Source organism: Musa acuminata, chromosome BXJ1-10, assembly GCF_036884655.1.
Source record: "Musa acuminata AAA Group cultivar baxijiao chromosome BXJ1-10, Cavendish_Baxijiao_AAA, whole genome shotgun sequence".
NCBI classification, from domain to species: Eukaryota; Viridiplantae; Streptophyta; class Magnoliopsida; order Zingiberales; family Musaceae; genus Musa; species Musa acuminata.
Genome location: NC_088336.1, coordinates 30,973,142 through 30,997,967, shown reverse-complemented (window position 1 = coordinate 30,997,967; position 24,826 = coordinate 30,973,142). Strand labels below are relative to the sequence as shown.

Sequence of the window (24,826 nt, the reverse complement as noted above, 5' to 3'; positions counted from 1 at the left end):
CTATGCTGAGATTCTACATAATAGGTCGATGTCATCGGGGGGGCGCCGTGGTGCGCGGATTCCCGACTCGACCCCTACGATGCTTAAGTTAATTCATGGAGAATCAATCCCTTATCTCGAGATAAGGAACTAATATTTATATATGTGGAGACAGTCAGGGGGTTCGATGGTTGATAATGACTGCTAGTACCTCTTGCGGTGTGATCACGTGGGCAGCCAACCCATACGTCCCCTACAACGCGGGTTGGCCCGTCCAGGTTCCTATAGTGCAGCATTGACTTGTACAATCCCGTGCGATGCAAAGCTGACCAAATGTGCATCGCTTACCAGGTTAGCTTCCTTCTGTGTCATACGGATGTTGGGTTGTGTTCCGTGTCGACTCCACGGTGGTTACCAGTTGATGACCCGTGAGTGGTACTAGAATATTCCATATCAATAATGACTATGGTGATAGTGAGTGAAGGGTGAAAAGACCTATGCACCCTCACGCTATAGCCCTATCTTCTAATATGATAATAAGAACAATGGGGATGATGAATGGTCGGGGTGAGATAAGTGAAGCAAAATCTATAGTCGACAAGGTGGAGACAAAAATAAAATTATTTTTTAGGATTTTTTTAGAAGGTTTGAAAATGAGGATGAAAATTTATATTTTTTACAATAGAGAAAAATAAGAAGCTCGATAAAAAATTTAAAAAATACAAACCCTTTGTTTTTTAAAAAAAGTGAAAATTATAGGAAATTTGTCCAATCACTTAAGAATAATTAAGTATCATCCAAATAAAAAATATAAAAATTACTATAAGATTGTCTATGAGATGGCTATTAGTATTAATAATTTAATATGAACAAAATTAAAAATAATTAACGGTGATAAAAATATATTTAGATACCCTTAATTTAACTTATGTATTATGCAGAGCTCAATAAAAATTCATCTAGTCAATCTTATCAGTTTATTTTTGTTATTGTTGTTCGTTTCCTTTTGTTTTCAAAATTATTTCAAATAAATTATTAGAAAAAGATTTAAAAAAAGATGAGTTTTCTCATAGAAATCGTCTAATAAATTCTTTCTTATTAATATTAAAGAAGATTAAAATATTTTATAAAAATAATAATAATCAAAGATATTTTTATTATAAGATATTACCATATTAATAACTCACACTACTTGTCATTTATCAGAAGGCTAATTACATATTATTCCTCTAGTTAACTATTTTTAATATTTCGATCCCTATATTTTAAAAAGTTATATTGACATCTCTATAATTACGAAAGTAAAATATCTAGATCCATTTATCTTAACGTCATCGATTTTACCAATAGAAATATAAAGACAAAAGGCAAAATGTAAAAGGATAATTTTAACGTTTTAATTAATGATGACTAACGATAACATCACTGGGGTTGTGGATGACTGTTGTAGACAAGAAAAACAATGACGAGAGATAAGGGCCAATTTGCATTTACATCAATATTAACGTAGATACAGAGCGATGAAAAGGTCGCTTAGTAATTACGTCGACATCGACGTAAATACAAAGTGACCCTCACCTCTTATCATAATTCTTCTCATCCACAACTATCATCCTCGATCCCCAACGACATCGTCATTCACTTTCATCAACTAAATATTTAAATTATTTTTTATTTTTATTAATAAATTAATAATATTAATTTAAAATAAATCTAGATATTTTATTTTTATAATATAGCCTTTGAAGTATAGAAATTAGAATCTTAAACGTAACTAAATACGTGAGGTAATATTAGCCGTTCATCATGTGAAACTACTTGTCTTGATAACATCCTTCTCTTGAAGTCGGAAGAGGAGCATGTAAAGACAAGATTCCACTCGGTCAACGGCCCCCACTGTGAACCTTGTTGATTACCCTACTTGGGGAGGAGCTGTTGGCGGAGAAGGAAGAGGCGAGGGTATGGGGACTGTGGCGGCCGGGCGGTGGACGTTGGTGTTGGTGAACCTGGCGGCGATCTTGGAGCGCGCCGATGAGGCGCTGCTGCCGGCGGTGTACAAGGAAGTGGGGGCGGCGCTTCACGTCTCCCCCGCCGGGCTTGGCTCCCTCACCCTCTTCCGCTCCATCGTCCAGTCCTCCTGCTACCCCCTCGCCGCCTACATGGCCGCCCGACACAATCGCACCCACGTCATTGCCCTCGGCGCCTTCCTCTGGGCCACAGCCACCTTCCTTGTCGCTCTATCCAACACCTATCTCCAGGTGCGTGCCTAAAGATTCGACTTTTCTTGATATATGCTTGTCGGGACTGTGGTTGAATCAATTAGTTGATGTCTGCGGGACAGTGAGGAAACGATTTTGGCTGGGAAAATCGAATCTTGGCTCGGCTTATTGGTCCTATAGTTTGCATTACTCGCGTTTTCGCATATGCTAATGTGATTGAGCTCCCATTGTTGAGAGCTTACATGAGTTCCGGTTGGAATTTGCATTTTTTCTGTGTGTTCCAGTAATAATTTATGGTGTCTAATGCCGATCTCCATTTGGTTAATGGATTGAATGTTACTTGAAATGTTGTTAATGCTGACGGCGTGCAAAAACATTTAGCTGCCAGTAATAATTTATACTGATAGAAAGTCTTTTGTTTATCAGTTCCTGCTTATGGTTCGAATAAATGGTTATTATGCTCAACTATATCTCTCTTTCTCATATCAGGGCTGGATCGAAGTCCAGATGGGAACTAGAAACTTGTCACTAATTATTGCCAAGCGTATATTGCTCGCGTAGTAGCGAAATAATTATTGGCATTAGTTGCTTCCTTACATGGGGCAACCATGTTGATACCACCATGCTTGCATTGACTAGTTTGGGTTGGATTTTTTGTAAATCCTATTTCATTTGCCAATGTACTTAACAGAGATTTTACATTTAAGCTAGTTAAAGACCTTACATGTTAATTTCTTTAAGATCCCTGGTTCGTCATTTTTAGTCAAGACTCATTTCTGTAAGAGGTTTTGTACCTTTTTCTTGCTTTCTGCTTCAGAAAGTTTACTCCCCATGGATGCAGTTTAAGTGATATTATTGCAATGAAAATACATCTGTTTGAATAATGCATGAAATTCCTTTTGTTGTTTAGGTAGCAATCTCAAGAGCTTTCAATGGCGTTGGACTAGCCTTGGTGATACCTGCCATCCAATCCCTTGTTGCTGACTCTACTGATGATAGCATTCGTGGTTCAGCTTTCGGATGGTTACAACTGACTGGCAATATCGGTTCCATCCTTGGTGGTTGCTTCTCTCTACTATTAGCTTCCACTACGTTCATGGGAATTGCTGGTTGGAGGGTTGCTTTTCATGTGGTTGGAATAATAAGTGTGGTTGTTGGACTACTCATCCGAATCTTTGCGGTGGATCCTCATTTTTCTGATGATGTCAAACCAGCTGATGCGTTTCTCACACGGAAATCTGTCAGGGAAGACGTGAAGTTTATGCTTGACGAAGCAAAGGCTGTTATAAAAATCCCATCGTTTCGGATCATTGTGGCTCAAGGAGTTGCTGGTTCATTTCCATGGTCTTCCTTATTGTTTGCACCCATGTGGTTAGAGCTCATTGGTTACTCTCATAATCAAACTGGGGTCCTCATGAGTATGTTTATCATTGCAAGTTCACTTGGAGGACCATTAGGAGGAAAGATGGGGGATTGTCTTTCTAAATATTTTCCCAACTCTGGAAGGATATTTTTTTCCCAGATAACTTCAGGCTCTGCAATCCCACTTGCAGCCTTGTTGATGTTGTTCTTACCAGATAATCCCTCTGCAGAATTGGGACACGCCCTTCTCATGTTTGTCACAGGTTTAAGCATCTCTTTGAGTGGTCCAGCTACAAACAGGTACGCTTACAATTTTTATCTGTGGTACCTATCAAACTGATCAAGTGATGCCTAAATTGACCCATGAGATCTTGTTCCTACCCATAACAATGTAAACAAAATGATGACCTAAGTAACTCAAGTAATGCCCAATGATACATCTTCCTCTTTATGGTGGCCCAATCTATCTAGTAACTGAATGAAGACTTTCTTGCTATGTTTCTCCTCATTTTTCTCAATAAAGAAGGTGAAATTGACTGCCAAGATAAAGCTTTTTGAAATATTTTCATTTAGATATTTCGGCTGTAAAGATCCAAACCGTCTTATGTCATTTTAAAATAATTCAATAAAGGATTACGTCATTGTAAGATCTAAACCATTCCATTCACTGTTTGTATAGTGTAAAAACAGAAGATAATGTCATTAAATTACTTTACATAAATTTGAAGCCCTCTATCAGGCTTCTAAGTGTCAAAGGTGTTAATTGCTGTCTTCATCACAGTCTTGTTGTCATTAAAAAAACTTGACAATATTCCTTATTAGAGTTATTATCTCACATTCTAATTGTTTAATTTCTTTTTCTTTATTTTCTATGCAGCCCTATATCTGCAGAGATTGTCCCTGAAAAATCAAGAACAAGCATTTATGCTTTGGACAGATCTTTTGTGTCTGTGCTATCTTCGTTTGCACCCCCTACTGTTGGCATTTTAGCCGAGCATGTTTATGGATACAAACCAATTTTCTATGGGCCAAGTGAAAGTGCCAGTGTTGAGATTGACAGACAAAATGCTTCATCTCTGGCCAAAGCACTTTACACTGCAATAGCAATTCCTATGTTACTCTGTTGTTTCATATATTCCTTCTTGTACTGCACCTATCCAAGAGACAGGGAAAGGGCTCGAATGAATTTATTGAATGCATCAGAGATGCCGCAGATGGAGCTGGATGATGATCATGAAATGTTAGTAGAATCTTCTGGACTTCAGCTTTCTGAAAGAAGTGTGATTGATATAGCATATGGAGGAGAAGATTTTGAGACTGATGACAATGATGGGAGGGCATTGCTCTCACATAAAGTGGACTGATCAAATGGAAGGAGCATGTAAATGTAGAAACCTTGTCTTTCATAATATTGTACTTGTTCTATTTCATAATATTGTGTTTGGCACTCTCATATGATGATAGTATATGTGGGTTAATGTAAATTATAATTTGACCAATTGATAATGTGTGAAAATAACTTTATTTAATTACCCAATCCAGTTTCACTGTGACATTCCTTCAACATGAGTAATGAGTAATAAAGGACAACCTATCTCTGGCACATTATTCATATCAATCATCAAGACCAATCCAGATAAACTCCTCATGTGAAATAATACCATGTGAGTGCCCATCTCACCAACACCATCCCTTTGTGTTGCCTTCTCTATTCATTTCTGCTCTTCTCTATTCCTTCCTTTCTACAAAAGCAATGAGAGCTTCTCTCAAACCACTTGCTGATATCATATTTTCTTTGTCAGGATGGCTGAGAGGTGGTGGTGTCTGTCTCAAAGGCAGCAAAAAGCTCAAAAGGCCTCTCATCAAAGGCATTATATCATATGCCAGAATAAGGTGCCTTGTTGCTGCTTGACTTAGAAGCTATATGAGATCCTAATACAGCTCCTCTGTAAAGAACACTTTCTCAATGCTAAGCCATGATCTGATATCATTTAGTAGGCGCCACATGCAAGCTTGATCTGAACAACACATAACAGAACTCTTCATGATGATTGAAAACTAGATTGCTGGATCTGGAAGGGATCCCTCTGCTACTTGTCCTCCACACAGTATCGGCGATGCCGGTTTCAGTGGCTGGCAAACCCAAGCATTGCTTGCTGCAGTTTTCTGCAAGTGTGAAGCAGAAGTTTAGGCTGAGGAACAGAGTGCTCTGCAGCTTGCATCTCTGCTTGAAACACCAATGCCAGTTGTTTGAACCTATTTGTTTCTCTTGTTCTCCGTATAACTCACAAGTCAACGAGGGAAATGTCTTGTAGCAAGTGCTTCTAGATCATAGAAATTCCAATTTTACAGAGTATGGCTCAGATTTGATACTGCAACTTGAGCTGGCATTGACATTGTGGTGCAAGTGGAGGAAGATATTAATATTGTCCTGCTGGTAGGTGTTCGCAGAAGACCAGCTTGGATGACGAGGTTAATCCAACCAAACACTTTCAGTGCGCGGTGAGAAGAGTTGAGCTTGAGGCAAAGCTGTAAATAGTTGTATATATCAGCTAAAGTTGCGGGAGTTGGGGAGTGATGACATCCACCCGCCACCTTCCCACGTGCCGTCGCGCGTCCTAAGTCCACTGAGTGGGCCCCACGGGGATCCGGTCACCGGCCTCGGCGACGTCACCCCAGTCCTCCGCCCCGCGTGTAATAGGCAAGAACATATGTAACCCGTGTCGGATCAGACAGGGTCCAGGTTTAGTTTCTCATAGGTGCTAGTGGGGTCCGCCTCCACTGAGGCGATTGATCGAGCTGTGGACCCAACTTATTTTCGCATTGGTGGGTTCCCTTCTCGATCTCAGACAGCTATGCGCATGCCCTCCCGATAGCATCATTTTCGGAACAAGTTCAGCTAAGGGTACGTCGTAGCGCCCAAATTATGTGCGCTCGCGGTTGGATGACCGCTTGCCGTTTATCTCACAGCTGCGGTACCGTGAGCGTCCTGCGCAAGACAGCGGTGACCCGACCCACAGTACATATAAAGATCAGGAAAAACGCCACGTGGTCTACGGAGATCGAGCGGAGAGAGAGAGAGAGAGAGAGAGGACTTCTTTTTTGTGTTCTTTTCTTTTCTTTTCCCTTTGCCTTACACGCCCGGCCCCCTTCTCTTCCATTACTGCTAGGCCATTCCTCCGCAGGTCGGTCTAACGCTCGCACGAAGAGGACGGGGAGGACGAGGAGAGATGGATCGTAGTACTCCGGTGAGGAAGTCGCACACCTCCACTGCCGATCTGCTGACGTGGTCGGAGACGCAGCCGACGGCGGCTGATCAGGCGACGCCGCCTTCCCGCCGGACCCTCAAGGTAAATGCAGGTCCCAAGACATTCTGCTGTTCTTCTTATTTGGTGCTTCCGGCAGCGTAGGGCTTAACCTTGTGTTTCGTCTCAGCCGGCGGGAGGGATCACCCCGGTGATGTTCGGGGCGCAGATGTCCGCCGAGGAGGCCGAGAGCTTGAACAAAAGGTGAGAGATCAGGGCCAGCGGCTAGGGTTTTGAGCTGATCCTTGATAAGTGTGTTCCTGATTTATCAGTGAGATGGGTTTTCCCTATTTTTCTCTTCTTCCCTCTTTGCTTGGTTTAAATTCTCTGGTGAAGAGGTTCTGTTTTGATTTGCCTGCTTTCTTGATCTGATCAAAAGATTGTTTTTTCCCTTAGCATTTAGGATGTATGTTGTGCAATTAGGAAGTGAGCTTCCAGTCAATACTACTACAATATACTCAGCAGTTTTCCCCCTTTCCCTCACCCTGTTTTTCTATGACTACTTCCTTTTTCAACTTTTTTTTCTAATGAAAATTTTGGTAGGTATCGATTGCATTATTCTATAGAATTGATGAGCAAAACTCTTCAAGTTTTAGTTAACTGAAATGTTTTGACTTGTGATCATACGCGCACTTCATTTTATGTCTCAAATGGGGAGGAAGTGAATAATAAAAGATTTTAGCTCAGATTAAGTATTAGAAGCTGATTGTACCTAACATTTCCACATTTCTGACTCCTTTCAGAAAGTTATTAAGGATAAATCATAGTTACTGGAATCTCTTTGTCCCCCTTCCCACGATGATCGGGTTAGCAATCTCAACCCACAATATTTTAGCATGCAATATTGTTGTGGCGTGTAACTAAGATTGTGAAATTGAGTTTCCAACCTTATTGATGTCATTATGTTTTATTAATAAAATCCATCTTAAGAGAAAAAGAAAATCTAGACATTCATATGCAATATATTTCCTCAACACAAAAAGCTAAAAAGAACACAGAACTGACCAATAAAGAAAATAAGTAAAGAAAATAAATATCAAATTCATATATTCCGTATATATTAGTATTGGTGTGTCACTTGTACTGAATTTGGGTTGCCAATATAAAATATTCATCTCACTTACCATAAAGTTCAATCCTTGGTTGATTACTAAGACCGGAACATAACTTAGGCATTCTATAGTAGGCTATTCAAATTATATTTTAGCCCAAAGTAAGAGCCAACTAATCCTACTTTGCATGTACTGTGAACCAAGCTAAGTGGCAAACCTTGTACCTTGTAGCTTGCATTCTAATGTAGGTTTGCATGTCTTTGTTATTGCTGTCTGCCAAGCTAATTGGTGCACCTTGTATCATGTCTTCTAGGATTTCTTTTCTGTGTCTGTATGCAGTTGCAAACTGAAAATCCTTCCGTCTTCTAGGAAACCCTGTTCAAGCTCGAAAATGCGGGAGATGACTGGAAGTGGTATCTTTGCAGCAGAGAGTGAGAGTGATAAAATGGAATCCGGCGATGCAGTTTCAAATCCTATTAGTAAGACAAGTGTGCGAATTTGTCAGGTAACCTTTTTTAGTTTGTTTGGACCCAGCCTTTCATTCATTATTTAATATTGATGGTGACCTATTGATGCTTGAATCTTTTCTTATTTGTATTCCAATCAAATGCCAAGAAATTAATTTAACAAAGTTAGGATTTGTGATATACAATGACCAAGGTTATGCATTTGCTTAACCAACACAACAAGTTCAATGTTAGCATTGGCATTTTGAATGTTGCAATTAAATTATTTAATTCATTTACTTCATCAGACCTGAATTTATTCTTCTTATTTTATGCATCGTTCAATAGCGGTTTTGCTTAATCCAAGTCATGCTTGTAATGTATAATAATTTCACTTCACATGATGATCCTCAAATGCCTAGAGTGTGTCACTACTATTATTGCATGTAGATTAAATCAATTAATTTGTATTTTTGTCCATCAGCAAGCCGTTAGTGCAATTAGCCAGATCTCATTCAGTGCTGAAGAGACAGTTTCCACAAAGAAGCCTACGTCAATCGCTGAGGTAGCAAAGCAACGAGAGCTAAGTGGAACAACTGAGAGTGAGTTGGATGCTAAAGTCAAGAAGCAGCTGTCTGAAGCGAAGAGCAAAGAGCTCAGTGGGCATGACATCTTTGGTCCTCCTCCTGAGGTTCCAGCCAGGCCGTTAGCTGCAAGGAATTTGGAGCTGAGGGGTCACTTGGATTTCGTCTTGCCGCAGCCTCGCAACATACATACATCAGTTAAAGTAACTAACGTAAGTGAGAGTATCAGTTAACCATGGCTTCCAATTTTATTTATTCTCACCTTCTTTCTACATTAAAGTGTGTCTTTCATTTGAATGCTTGTTTTTGTTATTCATTACCTACAATGCTCTCATTAGTATGCCGTCGTTCATTCACCTTTTCTTTGAATGCTTACCATGTTAAACTTTTAATTGGTGTTGTAGCCGGCTGGGGGTCCTAGCGATATCATTTTTAGTGAGGAAACCATCACCGAGACAACAAAGAAGATCCACACTCAGAAGTTCCAAGAGCTGACGGGCAATGACATATTCAAGGAAGATGCACCCCCGGGATCTGCTGAGAAGCCACTGAGTGAGGCAAAGCTAAGAGAGATGAGCGGCAGCGACATCTTTGCTGATGGGAAAGCTGCCTCCAGAGACTACTTCGGTGGAGTCCGTAAGCCTCCTGGTGGTGAGAGCAGCATTGCTCTGGTTTAGCTACCCTGACTTATGCATTAGCGCAGTCTGGCTTTCTAATCAATTTCCAAAACATGTTTGTATGGACTAATCAAACGCTCCATCTGCTTGATTTAGTACTGTTTGGTTTTGACCACTCATTTTTAGAGTGATCATGATGAACTTACCCAAGGAATGTTTTTGCTGTTATATTAGAGTTGTTATTATGGATCATGGCTCGAGGATGATGTTTGGTTAATATAGTAATTGCTGATTTCATGAAGTGATATTTTATATTATTATATTTATGATGTTTTTTTAAGAATAAACCATGAAGTCAGATTCGAGAGGGCAGCGTAGTATTTGTTTATCTGTAAACTTGACATTTATATAACTTTAACAATGGGGGACCCACTACATTCCACCAATTAGATAGCCTTTTCGTTGGCTACCGCCTGCCGCTGCGTGATCGATTAGCCGAAACGCTGATTACGTCATCAGTGGATGTCCAAGCTTCCATAGAAGAAGGATGGATGATGGATTGTACTTACCTCTCTCTCTCTCTCTCTCTCTCTCTCGTCACATCAATCCTGTTTACGCTGGATGGCTAATCTGTCTCTTTATCGTTCTTCCAGGTGCCATGATTTCCTATTAGCTCAGCGGAGGATGATGGGGAAGCCACGATCAGGTCTAAAAAATTCCTCTCTTACGTTACATGGCGAGTTCTGCGGCCTAATTAGCTCGCATTATGTACTCCTCTGAAGAAAAAAAAAGGAGAAGCAGACTGTTCAACTTTTGTTTCTCGGCTACTTCCGATGGGCGATCTGCGACCGAAACGTGTTTGAAGAAATGTGCCTTCGAACATGGCCCGAGCATCGCGTGATCAACCATATTTTTCGATTTCCACTCTACCTGACAAGGGATGATGCATCAATTGGTGTGAAAGACCAGTCATCGGATGCCGCGAATCAGCGTGACGTAACCTGGTTCGACATTAAATGTTTTGTGGATTGCATGTGCCAGTGTCCACGCCTGGCGTCGAATCTCAGTATGTATTGTGACACCGAGATATCCATGCACGGTGCCATTACTCCGCCGACCGAGCACCTTCGCTCGCCGCTAGCATTGTAGCAGGTCTTAGGTTTCCTTTCCGTATAATGTTCTCTGCCATAAATCAGATCTCAATCGTTTTCACTCTGATTGCAGACTTCCTTTCAGACAACTCTTCCATAATATGATCCAAGAAATGCACCAAAGGCCTTCGATATGGCGGTAGGTCAGATCCAACAGGATCCTGATATTTCAAACATGGAAGCTGATGAAGATGACAATTGAGTGTTGGGATTTCTTTGTGAAGATGGAGGTAGAATCACTGTATCCATAATTCACTTTTTAAGTGGAATTTCTTATGTATAGTGCTTCAGTAAGAATTCTTCGTGGTCTCCAGCAAGCACAGTGGAGTTTCCTCAACTACATGCCTTGGTAGTGCCGCTGTTCTGACGAGGTCTTCATAGCTCTTCTCCTGTTTTGATTAAAGATCCGTTCTCTCAGGCATAAAGTTTCTCTTTTTGAGGTATTGAAATCTCATTCGATTCTTGTGCACTTGAGAATCATGTTTTCACATTATTTTTCCTTGTATAAATACTAGCTCTGTTCTACGGTGAGTAACTCATAGAGTAAAACGTGTGATTAAAATCCTCTTTCAGATGAATAGCTCAAAACCTTCCCAACTAGGCTTTTTTGCAGGAAAAGTTTGAGCCAGAACATGGAGGAGAAGACATGGCACTCCACCACTTCTGCTACTCCATTGGATACAGCTGCGTTCCATCTCGGAAAAGAAGAAATCCGACAAGGTTCGCATCACTGTCCCCACCACAACTTTATGAGTCTTCCTTAAGCACAAAACATAAGTAGACGATTCATGGTAACTTTTACTGTCACTGAGCTCAATCTTTAGTTGCTGCAAGAATCTTGAACCCAAAGTAGGACAGTAACTATAAAAGATACTGTACATGGGGATTGAGAGAATTCCAAATCAAACCACCTCTATATACCTTGGATTTTACCCAAGCAAAGGAGATGAGAACAAGAAGAACCACACCGAATTGTAGCACACATGCACAAGTGTATATATAGATATGTTTCATAGTAAGAAGACTGGAAAGAAGCATGGAGATTACCAGTCTCCACATGCATAAAGTGAATCAACTCATCACCACCACCTTCCGCCTCTGTCATCTTCTCCAGCTGCGGCTCCTCGCCAGTGGATCCATGCTTCCGACGACCCAAGTCTCCTTTGCGATGTCCGTCGAGATCTTGAAGAAGTCGGGAGCGTAGCTCATTAGAACCAACCTTTCCTTGTCCTTCTCCTCCTCTTTGGTCATCTGTGCAGTCACCTCCTCTCCTGCTTCATCTTCTGTTTCTTCTTCTCCACTTCGCTTGAGCCACCCTTTTGCCGGTGCCGATCGGCATCTCATCAGCAGGAGCGCATTTGGAGGTGGTGCTTTGCATTCATCTCTCTCTGCCTCCTCCTCCTCCTCCTCCTCCTCCTCTTCTTCTTCTTCCTCATCCTCATCCTCTTCTTCTTGTACTTCTTCCTTGCCTTCTTTCTTACATCCTGTACCTTGGTTCTCTTCCACCAGCATGAACCACTTTGAGAACATTGTTCTAGACGCAGTGCTGGTCTCTGCTTCCTCCTCCTCCTGCTCTTCTTCGCATCCCTCGCCGTCTTCCTCATCGGTTATGCAATCCGCCGGGCCTTGGAATGCGCCGAAGCACCGCATGTTGAAGCGGAGGCCTCGGAGGATGCCGATGACATGCATGATGTCCTTCTTGAGGCTACCCGTGTCTAGCCAATGAGCCCTCTTCCGTTGCTTGTGCAGCCTCTCGATCTGCTCCACCACAGAGAGCCAATTCTTGTCGCCGCCACCACTCGGAGGCGGCCTTGTCCTGGACTTGGGCCTCACCTTGATCTGGCCAGCGCATGTAACCTTGGGGGACGTCGGCTCCGCGATCTCCGAGCTCATGCTCTTGCTTTTGGTCCTGAAGAGGGGACTCACCTGGCCACGAGTTCCAGACCTCGCCTGGTGGCGCTTTCCGGCTTCGGCTGTCCGAGAGGGACTGCATATCGGCTTCGGCATCAATGTCAGGTGTGCTCGGGACGGAAAGCAGACAAGAAGGTCTGTCGGAGCTCCTCCACTTCCTCCCACTCTTCGCTTCATCTCTCTCTAACTCTGTAACTCTCTCTCCCTCTCTCTCTCTCTCTTTCTCTAGTTTCTTTCCATCTCCTAGCTCTGTAGTTTGCTACGGCATGTTAGAGGAGGTGAAGGGTGGATTAAAAGGGAGGGGTGTGCCAGCTTTGCTCTGTTCCTTTGGTTCTTATTTTAGTCTCTCTACACCTTTATTACTTTCTCTCTTCATTTTGCTTTTGGCTGGCCATCACGGGGTGAGGGCTCACCTCCTTTTGTGGGAGTAGGGGGCAGTAGCTTTTTGGATCCCATGTTTAATACATGTAGTTGGCCATAACACTCGATTCATCATCCAATTTAAAACCCTACCTACCTACCAACTAATGATGTATGCAGGATCTTTAAGATCAAAGGTAAGCTTCATGGTTTTCTTTGTTTCTTTTCTCACATTCATCTGCATGCAATTGGTCTCTCATTCAGCTGAAGAGTGTTCTTTTCTTAACTATGACTAGAACAAGCAACCTTGTGGTTCAAGTAAATTGGGCTGGTGGCTTGGTTGGTTGGAGTGGGGAGTAACTAATTGTGAGTCATTATAATAGCCACTTTCTAAGAATCTTGCCTTTTTCTCTCCAATAATCTACCAAGTGAATACTATAAAAAAAAGACAAATTACAGATCTTTTGAACTAATTATCTCTCTAAATTTAATTACAATCCTTACATCTCGTATTAACAATCGAAGGATGATTATTCGTCCTGAAACCTAGAATACAAGATGAACAATTCCTACATCAAGAATCATTTGCAACTTCACAACCACTAAAGAAGAGTATTTATCAGTCAATACTGGAATTATTCTCTTCATAGTTGCACACAACCATTCTATCACTACAGTGTGGCAATTCATTGTTTATCCTAACAAACAAGAGTGAGGAGGCCAAGCTAAAACACCTACTAGATCAGTTGATGACTTAATAATTGAACTCAATCAACAAAAGAAAAGGACTCGAGGCTTTTGTTTATCTTCCAAAGAGGTTGAAGCACTTTAAAATTCATACATGTTCTTGAGCATCAGCTGAACTGGTTTGTATTTTGTTGCAGTATCATGTTGCAGCACATACATCATAACTGGGAAGCCTAGAGAAAAGGGAGTGGTCCTAACCGAGGGATATGCCTGAGCACAAATGGTTATCTCCTATTCTCCTTCAAAACAAGGACAACAGTTTCATTATGCTGCTTGCTGTCAACTATTTTGCTTCTCTCCTTCAGAGGTTTTGTTTAAGCAAATGTTGCTTAATGATAAAGGTTGGGTGAAGATAATTTGGTATTATTGTGTGTAAAGGGTGGGTGGCTAAAGAAGAGATGCAATCATGAAAGAGGCAATGCACTTGAGGGCATGGATGAGAGTGGCCCTCATCACCAGTGTTCCTGTGGTTGATTGCAATCAGCTTTGTTGGGGAACCTTCTCAATGCCTGCTTTCCAAGTGCTAAGGGGATGTAAAGCTCTGGAGGTGCTATCTGTTCTCTCTGTTGAGTTTGCTTTGGTATTCAGAGCTTGTGATGCTATAAACTCATCAAATAGGATTTGTACTGAGATCATTATACAAAAGTTTTATCTGGTCTGAAGTGGGTCAGTAGAGATCTGTGAGAGAGATATCATGCAGAATGAAGCTATCAGCAAGAAGAGGTCTCTAAAGTTGAACAGGAAAGTGGAGAGTAGGTCAAGTTTGATACAGTTCTGTCAAGATTAAAACAGGAACTTATCAGCAAAGCATCCACACTTGTACAGAATTCATTGTGGCAATGTTTCACACAGGAGGAGATCCCATGAACAAGACATGTCTCAGTAGTCATGCAAGCAGCTGAAAGCTACCACAGTTGAAGCCTTTCTCTCAGAGGTGTGAGAAGGTAGGTAGGTAGGTCCACCTTTATCGAGCTCAATTCCTTGCTCTAGCTGTTTGACTGACCACAAGAATGAACTAGAGAAATGTTGAGTGTCTTAAACTAGATAAATGTTGCATTTGTTACCACTAGAGAGTGGACATAATTATTATTATCATACAAGTATGCCTAAACCCCAATTTGGATTTTTTATTTTTATTTGGACTATCAATGGTGTTACTATAAAAAATTTTGACACTTTGCCAATGGAGATGCTACAAATCCAAGGATCAATTAGAAACCACTTTAAGCTTGTCTATACTCCGAGACAAAGGCTTGGTGGGCTATGTTCCCAAGGTGATATGGACAATAGAGGCCCCAAAGAGAATTGGAGTGATTAAGGCCATCCCATATGAGAATTTGGGTTGGATGATTTTATAGACATTACATTTTAGACCTCGGCAGGCAGTCATTAACAAGTGCTAATATGTTTGAAGAGAAAAATGTTCTGCATCCCTGTTAGGTCAATCAAAGTTTTGTTTCATAGTTTCAAGATGAATGCTTGAAAGTGAAGAATGCTTTTAGCATATGTTGCTGAACTGTCTGCAAAATAGTCTTATGGTTGTGGAAGGTCTCACTACTTCCATGAATCTAGTCTGAGGTTTTATGCAATGTGTTCTTGATGTAATAATAACCCAAAAAAGGACATTAGTCTTGACATTTATATCGTTTTCGACACCAACATAGTTTAGACCAACTTGAAGGTGCAGATCTGATGATCATGAAATGGAGACTAAATATTCTGTTGTCATAATCTTGAGCAACTGGATACTTCCAACTTCTTTTGTATCAGAAATCTTTCATTGGATAGCTGCTTGTGATGCTGAATCAATTCCAGGCCCACAAAGAATTCTATGTTAGGAGACAGCACAATTCTAGTCACTCACATTATGCTTTATGATCATGATGCAGTGAATTGATTCAGATTTTATCTATGAAAGTGACATCTGTGGTTAAACTCTTCTGATGTCCCCTTTAGGTTCTTTTGATGTTCTCCATGGTGAAATTTCCACCATCTTTCCTCTTAGAAAAATTAAAAGTTCCTCCAGCTTTAGGAAAGAAATCATATCTAATTTTGTTGGCTTAACTATTATTAGTCCGATTACCGGTTACATTACTAGAGAATCCATGATTACTTATTCTCCTGTGCTTCCATTCTCGGCTCATTCATCAGTCACTGGCCTTGAAGTTGCAAGGTTTTTACAGAGGAAAAGATGGCTACAATAGTTTGATGTGCTTCAAAATCTATCATATAGAGTAGACTTTTCAAAGTACAATCATCAACCACAATTAGTTCGATAAATTTAGACTCGAATTCCATAACAAATGGAACTCTCAAAACATATCAAAGCGTATGATTCATGACTTCACCATGTACAATGGTCTGCTGGCGTGCCATTGTCACTGATTCCTTCTGTGATACTGAGCTTACAAGAAATTATTCGCGGAAACAGAGGAAAAGATCTCTGTGATTCTCTATTGTTCAAAAGCCAACACCAAATCCAAAGAAAAGCTGAGGTTTCAGAGAAGAAATCCGCAAGGATTGACTTGCACGAGGTTACCAATTTGCATGCCGATTGCAGAGACCGAGAGTTCATGTCCACATCAAGTCCATGCAAATCCCCTGCTACAATAATATGGTTGCCACCGTGGTTTATCCATTGCATGTGGGTTGAACGATGCAGAGTTGGGCTCGCAAGTTCTTATTCCGCAGTATCTAACCTGCCTCGAAGCAGCCTGATTTGTCAGATTTCTTCCTCGTGCCACAGTAACGTGACTTCTCCAAACTCAGCATCGTTTTAATTCTACTGTAGACGAGGTGTTCGAGTATTGATGATTGGTGGCGGATGCTGCAATGGAAGGCACTGTTGGTAACACCAATAATGGGGCCAAACCGGGGGCTTTGTTTATCTGTGTTTGGGCACCAATGATGAGCTGCATGCAGTGGGCGACCTCTTTACACGCCGGAAAGAGGGGGGGAGGGCTGTGGAAATGGCATCGCGGCATGTTGCCGACTCCCCCATTCCCAAACCAGTCGTGCCCAAAGGCATGAGGGCTGAAGTGGAATCCAACTCCTCTCCCAACCACGACTTCCTTTACACCTTAGTTGGTGCCTCTCTTTCTGGAAATCCCCTGATCCAAACACATAAACCAAGCAGAGGCCATTAACAATGATGGGATTCCACTCCCTCGTCTGAGGAGGCACTGATCACGATCCAAGGTGGCCAATGGTGGAGTTGTGATCTTGCGTTGAGCAGCACAGGTGGTGGTCGTCTTCTTTCCCTCGAAATTACAATTTTGTGGGGGCTGCTAAGCAACCGAGGTCATGTGCTGTGTCTTTTATCTGATCAGGCACACAATTCTTGCAGCTTTGCTTTCCTTATATTAATGGTTTCTCTTGCACCCTATAATGGTTGCAGTCAATATTCTACTTCCAAGGATCTTTTTTCCTGGTACACTGAGCTGGAGATCTCCATGATAGCCTCAAGAACTCAGCAACGACCAGTCTTATTTAGGAGTCTGCGTGGAGGTGGGAGGCAAAGAAGACAACTTTAGTCCGATGGAGAAGACTAGTGCAGAGTCATTGTGTCACGCTTGCATTGGCTTCCATCTGATGGACGTGACTAATTCTATTCCCAATACCTCTGCTGGCTCTCTTGTTGTCACCAACAATTTAAGCTTCCCTACCTGGAACTGTCTCATGATCTGCCACCAAAAGCATATATCCCTGTAAACAAAGCATGAGAGGCAACTGTGACAGCTTCCTATGCGGAGGAGCTTGGATCTTCTTTAAGATAAGATTCTCTTTGTCCTCACATGTTAATATGTTTTACTCAACAGATGCACACCTCCCAAACTTGCTTCTGCATCAACTGAAGCAGATAAGGTCAACCCAGCCACTGGTTGGACAAGAACAAGATGGTAAACATGGCACTACTACCATCATCATCATCATCATCATGGTTTCTCATTGATGGGCTCATGGGATGGATGCTGTGGCTGGTGGATTTGAATGTGGACTGCACAGAGATGATAGGGTAGTTTCTCAACTCATCATGTTACTGGTGGATGTTTTCTAGTGCTGCGAGTGTCATCCATTAAGGTTGAACTTTTGACATGATGGTCCCCTTGGCATTCATTAGTTCCTTTACAACCATGAGCAATTGTATGATAAAGCTTCAATGCTATTGTCTCAAGGAACAAGCCATAAATTATGAGAAATTAATCTTCCATGATTGGGATCCATGTCCTTGTATCTGCTAAATTCTCAATCATAGAAATTGAAGGACCACCTGAACTTGTTTAGTCTCCACCTTTCTACCTATCATGAATTCATCACTTTAAATCTTTGTTTCTCTCCAGTGGAGAATCTTAACACCTGATTTAATTTAAGACCATTCAGCTACCAAGAGTATGTCCATATCAATGAACTAATAGGCACATGAAACAACAGGAACTGGACATGGATGTACTGTAGAATCTGGCAGGAGCAGTGTCGAGTTCATTGCACTTTTTCACGCGACACTGTCAGATCATTCTGTAGAGCACAATAGACATCACAATTCAAGCCAATTTATGTACTGCCGCACTGCATGTGTTTGCTCATGCATCACCGTGCCACTATATCCACTGCAGGAAATGAGAGAGATGCTTCGAGTTAATTCTTTGTGATCATTTGGACTTGCCATCCGCATTCACTGTAATGGCGGAAAAGAAAACAAATGCTATTTCTTCTTCCTCAGTTGTACACAGATCTAATTACAGATTTCAGCTGCCTGTGCAGAGGGAAGAAAGCTCGAGTTGCAGAGCCTTTCAAGCCCGAGAAAGGAAGGAGTAAAGGAGGAATACAGAAGTCGTGCCTCTACGTCTTCAGAGGTGCATTATTGTTCCTGAAACAAAGGCGGGGGGGATCACATGAACTCCCATTTCATTCAGTGCCATGAGACCCTCAAGCTTTCGCAGAGGTGGCGCAGCAACAGGAGCTCGTATCCTATCTACACCTTCGACAGAGCCTTCATCGTCGGGCGCTTCCACTCCACCAGCCGCACCAAGAAGTCCTTCACCTGCACAAACACACCAAGAATCATGTCATCACTCGTACTCGACTCGGGGAGATACATCACCTCTTGCCATCTTGTCACCGTCATCATCTTACCTCGGTCGGCTCCTGCAGCGAGTAAGTAGCATTCGTTTCCTTGGGGAACTTGGAAACAAGGATGCCGAGGCCCTGCCCACGGTCTCGCAGAACCTGAGATGAGCACACACCATTAGCCTCCTCTCGATATCACCGGCTGACAAGCGACGCAGAGGTGCAGATTCATGTACCTTGAAGGCATCTTCATCGGTGCGATCATCTCCGATGTAGACCGGCATTACGTCCTTGCAGTCCGCAAATCCTGTGCACGGAAGAGACTGTTAGAACGAGCGGCTCTCATCACAGGCCGACGGCCGACAAAAACTGACGGTTTTGCGCCGAATAGCATCGACGAACCAAACTAGTGAAAACGATGTGATGTAACGCATGTTTGGGCTGTTTTCTCAGCTTACCGAGTGACTCCAATAGGAACTCCAACGCCTTCCCCTTGTCCCACTTAATAGTTGGACGAATCTCCAGAACCTAAAGGCTCGGCCACCAAAGAGACAGTGTCACCATCATGTTTTAGCTGAACAGTGGATTGTGATACTCCACAAAACGAGTAGTGTTGTTGGCTAATGGAATCAGACGGAATTCTCACCTTTCTTCCTTGTGTGAGCCGAAGTTTGGGGTACTCCTTCAACACAGACCTCACCTGCTCGATCAGTGCACCCCAGCTCTGCAGAGTGTCAATGCAGAATGAGGTGAGCTCATGGTTTCCGTTTCTGGCATAAATTAGGAAGCAGGTGCTCAAATCCGACACGAAATCTAACCTTTTCATCCACACATCTGAAGTGGACAGACACGCAGAACTTGTTGTTCTCCACCTTGGCGCCGGCCGTGGATTTGGTTCTCTCCAGCAGAGATCTGTAGACCTGAAGAAAGGTAGAGGATGTTAGCAGGGAGAGAAGATGTTGAGGATTGATGGAGAGGAGCTGGGAAGAGGAACCGACCCCATCTATCATGGGGAGGAACTCGCGAGCTGGTTGAAAGAGAACCGATTTGGCCTGAACCACACAAAATGAGAGGAAAAGATAAGCATGCCCAAGGGGGGAATTCTGTAAGAAAAGGATGGAAGAGTCTGATGGTATTCGATATTTTGCGACAAGGTAGGAGGAGCGCCTACCTTGGCCTTGGTGTGCCGGGGCTTCGCCGGGCCCTTGATGTCCATGCCGTGGCTACCGGCGTAGTATAGCTCCGTTAATCCCACGAAGTCAATGACCTGTAGGACGTCGTTGGAACCACGGAGTCAGGGAAAAAACAGAGGACAGCCAGGAAACCGAGCGGTGAGATGGAAATGTACCTTTTCCAGGCATCGCCCCGTAACGATCGCGGTAGGGAAGTATCTCGCCACGTTCCTCACTGCCGCTCTCATCTAACGTCGCCATAGCAACAGGGAAACGATCGAGATGTCATCTTTAAGCAGGGGACAATGGAACAGGAGGAAGGAGAAGAGCGAAGGGTTCACCGCGTCGGTCATGAAGGCGGAGTCAGGGTCTTCGACGATGGGTGAGAGCGTGCCGTCATAATCCAGGAACATCACGATCTGCTTCCCTTTGGAGGCGCTCATGATTTGCTCGAACTTGGTCAAAGCCGAGGGGTGCCGCATCTACTCGGAGGAAAAGAGAATTAGCAACCAGCGAACTGCAACCATGAGACGAACCGATGGGGAACAGCACTCACGATCCACGCGGCGGACTGCTCATCGACGGGAACTCCGATGGCGCCGACCGCCTTGGTGTGGGTGGGCGAGGAGGCCTTCATGGACTCCACCCACGTGCCGATCCTGCCGCCGGCGAAGTCGAGCTGGGAGAGGTACTTCTTCTGGAAGGATCGCGGGGGCGGGTAGGGGTACAGGGGGGACGAGCTCGCCACCGCGGCCGCGGCCGTGATGGCCGCCACGGCTTCCGCCGGCACGACATTCTGCTTCGTCATCGCGGCGCCGGGAACGCTCTCGGATCGGGAACGAGAAGGCCGGTTGCCGAGGGCGAGATATCGGATCGAAGGTAGAAAGGGGGAGGGGGGGAGGGGGAAGGAGGAAAGGTCGGATCTTTGTCGTCCTCCTCGTCTAAAAATGGGATTTTTATGGGTGCCGTTGTGGGACTCGGAGCGATGGAAGTGGCGAGAAGGAGGGAGGGGCGGATTTATAGGATGGGGAGGGACGAGGAGGATCCCTGGGGCGCGGGCCCCGCGCATGGACGGGTGGGGCCCCTTGTCCACTCATCCCCCACGTGCCGGCCCACCCGTTTAGGTATCTCCCTGTTCCGGAACAGCGGATCCTTGGAACATAACTATGCATATGAAATAGTGGCAAAACATTATTGACAAGAAGAATTAATTGAAGTATGCAATCAATGATGTTTGAATTATCTCGAGATCAATATCATCAGTCATGCTAAGTGTCATCGAATGATTATTATTTCTCAATATCATTGTTTCCTCTACGTAGATGCAAAGCCCCCAAAATAAATATACATATGTGTGCATGTGTTAGCTTCATAGGAGGGATAAATGAGTCATTTGGTTAGCCACCTTTGAAAGCTGGTTTGACTCATTCGATCTTTTCTTACCATGCTAATACATCATCAATACATCCTTCTTGGAAGCTTCTTAGGGAACCAAATACTTATTCTTTATGTTCTTTACCTAAAAGGCTTGGAGTTGGGACTTTTCTGTTCTTTTTCTTTGGTTCTTTTTTTTTTTTTCTATTAATCAATTTTTTTAATATTTTTAATCAAATTTGAGCCGATAATAAATAGAAAATTAGATATCTAATTTGGGTTTAGATTCTTTGCAATTCATGAGTAACTTATCGAAATAATAATAACAACTATATTCGACTATTTAAGTCGATAGAAAAATAAGTATCTTAATCGAATTCATACTCAATTTTATAAACATAAATAGTTAGTGGAGATAAGGAATTGAGAATTTATTTTTAATAAATATTTTTATTTAAAAGAATTATACTATAGTTCTAATTATTTCTCGTTTGATCATTGTCTAAAACTAAATTTTGTATTGTATCAACACATCATATTACTAAGTGAATATGAAATCTTTCTCAAAGTAGATTTTATATCCAATGAAGTATAAATTTATACTAAATGGTTTGACATCATTTCCCAAGGTTCATGTTATTTTCTATAATTGTGAATTTATAGCGAGGAGGAACTATAAAGCCAACCCCATCTATCATTTGTAGGGAAAACATCACATCGAGAGGAGCTCAACAACTTGATCAAGGTTTGATTGATTTGTGATGGAAACCATCACATCGATGGAAATTAAACTCCGTGCTCGTCCAATTGGGATAATGTGCTGTAGATTTACTTGTATATGTTTCATTTAAGAACCTTGATGGGATGCTTCGCAAAGTATATTTATATTTCTAGAAATATAATCATGTAATCCGATGTTGACCAACCAGAAATCGACACATGGTATCGAATACATAATGATTGAAAGAAAAGAATAAAATCTCTTACAATATTTATACATCGGGTTCATTCACCACTTGGCATTATCAAGTTCGGGTGGGTCCAATCGAGCTGGATTGGGAGAAGACAATAATGATAATGAGATTGACTTGAATTGACTCACCAGTCAAGTTTCTTAACTCGTCTTAATTGTTAGGGTTTAAAATATAGTATACTTTTTAAAGAAAATTTTAATCTTTTGGGATTATTAGTCACTCATTTTTTAATGAATATCATGTTATGAGTGAATCTTCTATTTGATATTCGATAAATATTTATCAATGTCTTCCTCTCTTATTAGTTTATATCATGCACTTATTAATAGTTTGGATAATCCTGTGGCACATACATATCATATATTATAGAATTTTGAGGAGTTACATTGGATGAGAAACTAAACTAATAAAGTTTGAAGATAGATAAAGATATCTGTTTTTTTGTGTTGTCGACTTTGATAGAAGATCATCACAAAAAAATAATATTCATATTTTTCTTATATCTTTAATCAATCTATGATTTGAGGATCAATCATATATTAGAATAACTAATTTGATTATGACTGATTAAGAAAAATTTATCTCTCAAAATTTATATGAATACTTTTTATCTTAATAATTATATATATATATATATATATATATATATATATATATATATATATATATATATATATATATATATATATGATTTCAAGTCAAATTGAGTTGATAGAAGGAGAAGGTCAAAACATACACTTTCGCTCATGTACATGTAGTAACACAAATATATGTCGCAGGAAATGTAGATTAGCATTCCATGGAACACATAGCGGTCAAAGATGAATATAGAAGAGAGTTAAAGATTGAGCTACATGTGTTGTAAGGGTCTGCTTGTTTGCTTGCAATTGCCTGGAGAAGACAACTCTGAGCTTTGTGTGCCCTTTCGTGTCGGCGACCCGTCGAACCTGAACAGAGAGAGCAGCAACCATGTCGTCTTGCGTGTCTTCTGCGTCCTCTCCATAGCAACCACGTCCCTACCCCTCGTCGGTGCACCCTGCATGGCGGTGACGTGGGAGTCTGTCAGATCCTCTGATGTGAACGATGCAGGTGATCGGCGGAGATGGGACGGGACGGCTTCGGTAGATATGATCTTCCTCGGCCGCTGCAAATTCCATGTGACCGTAACCTAACCCTAGCTGTTACTGCTACTGCGGCTGTGTGCGAGCTCGGTGTGCAGAGCCCACGGCACCGGATCACCCACCGCCCAGACTCCGAGAAGGATACTCGCGTTAGGGTTTCAGCGACATGTCGGAGGTTGACAAGACGCGACGTGAGCGTATTGCGTTTGGCATGGCGCCACGTGTCCTTCGCATTTAATACACGAGGATGCAACAACGATACTGGAAATACTTCACGTACAAGTATATGTACGTTCTATACACATACGCATGTCCGTACTAAACTATGCTCAGTACTTACGTATATTATCTCAACTAGGGATTATTGAACCCACTATATCATGTATTATATTTCATCACTGTCTTATTTGAGGGATTTTTGTTAGATATGCTCCTGTCAAACTCGTTTATCAATAAAATTTAGTGGACTCGAACACGAACCAAAGATTGACTTGTTGACTTCACGACTAAGATACATTTGGTCTTCGACGTTAATACATTCATAGTCAACGAGATTCTTGGAACAGATGAGTATCCTCCCGTGCGTCACCATCTCATGCGCATGGCTGTTTCCACCTCATGCAGGTCAACGAAGCACGGGATGGTCAAAGCCGGTGGGCGTCGACCAGGGAGACGAGCCAATTTAATTGAACGGCCAATCGAGTCAATAATTTTGACCATGGCTCCATTCACTCCACTGGTCGACGGGTTTCCGGAGAGTGTGACATGAGTCGTTGCGCTGCCCAACGCACATCACGTAGGAACAAGGCTGAAATCAGCGCGATTGATTTGAGATGATAAACGGTCGGATGGAGTCAGATCTCGGAGCATTCGGATGGAGACAGGTCCGATAGTGTCACCCAAAGCGGACCCGTTTCGAGAGGCGATTGGTCCAAGAGAGCTCACCTAGTCGGATCCTTGAGGACGGGTCACACATCAGGGAGTTGTCTCCACCTGCAAGTAGGAAGCTTACAAACTGATGTATCGCCATCATCCCAATCATTATTGTATGGTCAGCAAGACACTAATTCATATTGATAATGAAAATATACACAAAGACTTTGATAATCGAAAAAATAAATTTTCCTCCATAAGAATATTATCAACATAAAAAATGGTCTTTTGCATGGACTTTTCAGCCGCAATACGTAATGATAAGTGTTTCACTTTGTGCTCTTAAGAACAAGAATCCTCCTCAAGCACGCGTCATGATGCTTCCATGATCACCACCTTGATCTCATGTGTGTGCACTCTTCCATCGAATGATCACTAAATCATGGTGGGACAAGAAAAATCAATGGCCGATCCTCCCGTGGAGATGCACAAGTGGAGAATGAAGGTGGAAG

General features: G+C 42.2%; 4 protein-coding genes and 1 long non-coding RNA gene across 6 annotated transcripts; 3 read left to right on the top strand and 2 right to left on the bottom strand.

The window, feature by feature from the left end:
* Positions 1-1,833: 1,833 nt before the first annotated feature.
* LOC103969126 (uncharacterized) lies at positions 1,834-5,013 on the top strand. The gene is made up of 3 exons (XM_009382578.3): positions 1,834-2,237; positions 3,109-3,860; positions 4,438-5,013. The coding sequence occupies exons 1-3, from the start codon at positions 1,941-1,943 to the stop codon at positions 4,922-4,924; spliced, it is 1,536 nt and encodes a 511-aa protein (XP_009380853.1). The 5' UTR covers positions 1,834-1,940; the 3' UTR covers positions 4,925-5,013.
* Positions 5,014-6,634: 1,621 nt separating this feature from the next.
* Positions 6,635-9,865, top strand: LOC103969125 (uncharacterized). The gene is made up of 5 exons (XM_009382577.3): positions 6,635-6,910; positions 6,996-7,069; positions 8,287-8,422; positions 8,848-9,159; positions 9,352-9,865. The coding sequence occupies exons 1-5, from the start codon at positions 6,791-6,793 to the stop codon at positions 9,622-9,624; spliced, it is 915 nt and encodes a 304-aa protein (XP_009380852.2). The 5' UTR covers positions 6,635-6,790; the 3' UTR covers positions 9,625-9,865.
* Positions 9,866-10,141: 276 nt separating this feature from the next.
* On the top strand, positions 10,142-14,869 carry LOC135596156 (uncharacterized). 2 transcript variants are annotated; one of them, XR_010480834.1, is made up of 6 exons: positions 10,156-10,270; positions 10,347-10,716; positions 10,789-10,945; positions 11,030-11,155; positions 11,317-11,435; positions 13,871-14,869. It is a non-coding gene; the product is annotated as an uncharacterized LOC135596156 (long non-coding RNA). The 2 variants fall into 2 exon arrangements; XR_010480833.1 differs by having other exon boundaries at positions 10,142-10,716.
* On the bottom strand, positions 11,490-12,931 carry LOC135596155 (uncharacterized). The gene has a single exon (XM_065088048.1). It carries the CDS (start codon positions 12,801-12,803, stop codon positions 11,817-11,819), a length of 987 nt encoding a protein of 328 aa, XP_064944120.1. The 5' UTR covers positions 12,804-12,931; the 3' UTR covers positions 11,490-11,816.
* Positions 14,870-18,414: 3,545 nt separating the features above from the next.
* Positions 18,415-21,056, bottom strand: LOC135596154 (probable trehalose-phosphate phosphatase 6). Its single transcript, XM_065088047.1, has 11 exons — positions 20,529-21,056; positions 20,314-20,454; positions 20,149-20,220; positions 19,972-20,067; positions 19,799-19,852; positions 19,619-19,720; positions 19,447-19,524; positions 19,259-19,328; positions 19,037-19,107; positions 18,867-18,959; positions 18,415-18,774 (listed from the first exon to the last, which is right to left on the bottom strand). The coding sequence occupies exons 1-11, from the start codon at positions 21,039-21,041 to the stop codon at positions 18,706-18,708; spliced, it is 1,359 nt and encodes a 452-aa protein (XP_064944119.1). The 5' UTR covers positions 21,042-21,056; the 3' UTR covers positions 18,415-18,705.
* Between the last annotated feature and the right edge of the window lie 3,770 nt (positions 21,057-24,826).

Coding starts and splice junctions, on each gene's coding strand:
- LOC103969126 (XM_009382578.3), top strand. CDS start 1,941: ATGGGGACTGTGGCGGCCGGGCGGTGGACGTTGGTGTTGGTGAACCTG. Junction 2,238..3,108: donor TATCCAACACCTATCTCCAG/GTGCGTGCCTAA, acceptor TTTGTTGTTTAG/GTAGCAATCTCAAGAGCTTT. Junction 3,861..4,437: donor AGTGGTCCAGCTACAAACAG/GTACGCTTACAA, acceptor TTTTCTATGCAG/CCCTATATCTGCAGAGATTG.
- LOC103969125 (XM_009382577.3), top strand. CDS start 6,791: ATGGATCGTAGTACTCCGGTGAGGAAGTCGCACACCTCCACTGCCGAT. Junction 6,911..6,995: donor CTTCCCGCCGGACCCTCAAG/GTAAATGCAGGT, acceptor GTTTCGTCTCAG/CCGGCGGGAGGGATCACCCC. Junction 9,160..9,351: donor CATCAGTTAAAGTAACTAAC/GTAAGTGAGAGT, acceptor TTGGTGTTGTAG/CCGGCTGGGGGTCCTAGCGA.
- LOC135596155 (XM_065088048.1), bottom strand. CDS start 12,803: ATGAAGCGAAGAGTGGGAGGAAGTGGAGGAGCTCCGACAGACCTTCTT.
- LOC135596154 (XM_065088047.1), bottom strand. CDS start 21,041: ATGCGCGGGGCCCGCGCCCCAGGGATCCTCCTCGTCCCTCCCCATCCT. Junction 19,721..19,798: donor TCCTCCCCATGATAGATGGG/GTCGGTTCCTCT, acceptor ACCTTTCTTCAG/GTCTACAGATCTCTGCTGGA. Junction 18,960..19,036: donor CCGATGAAGATGCCTTCAAG/GTACATGAATCT, acceptor TGCTCATCTCAG/GTTCTGCGAGACCGTGGGCA.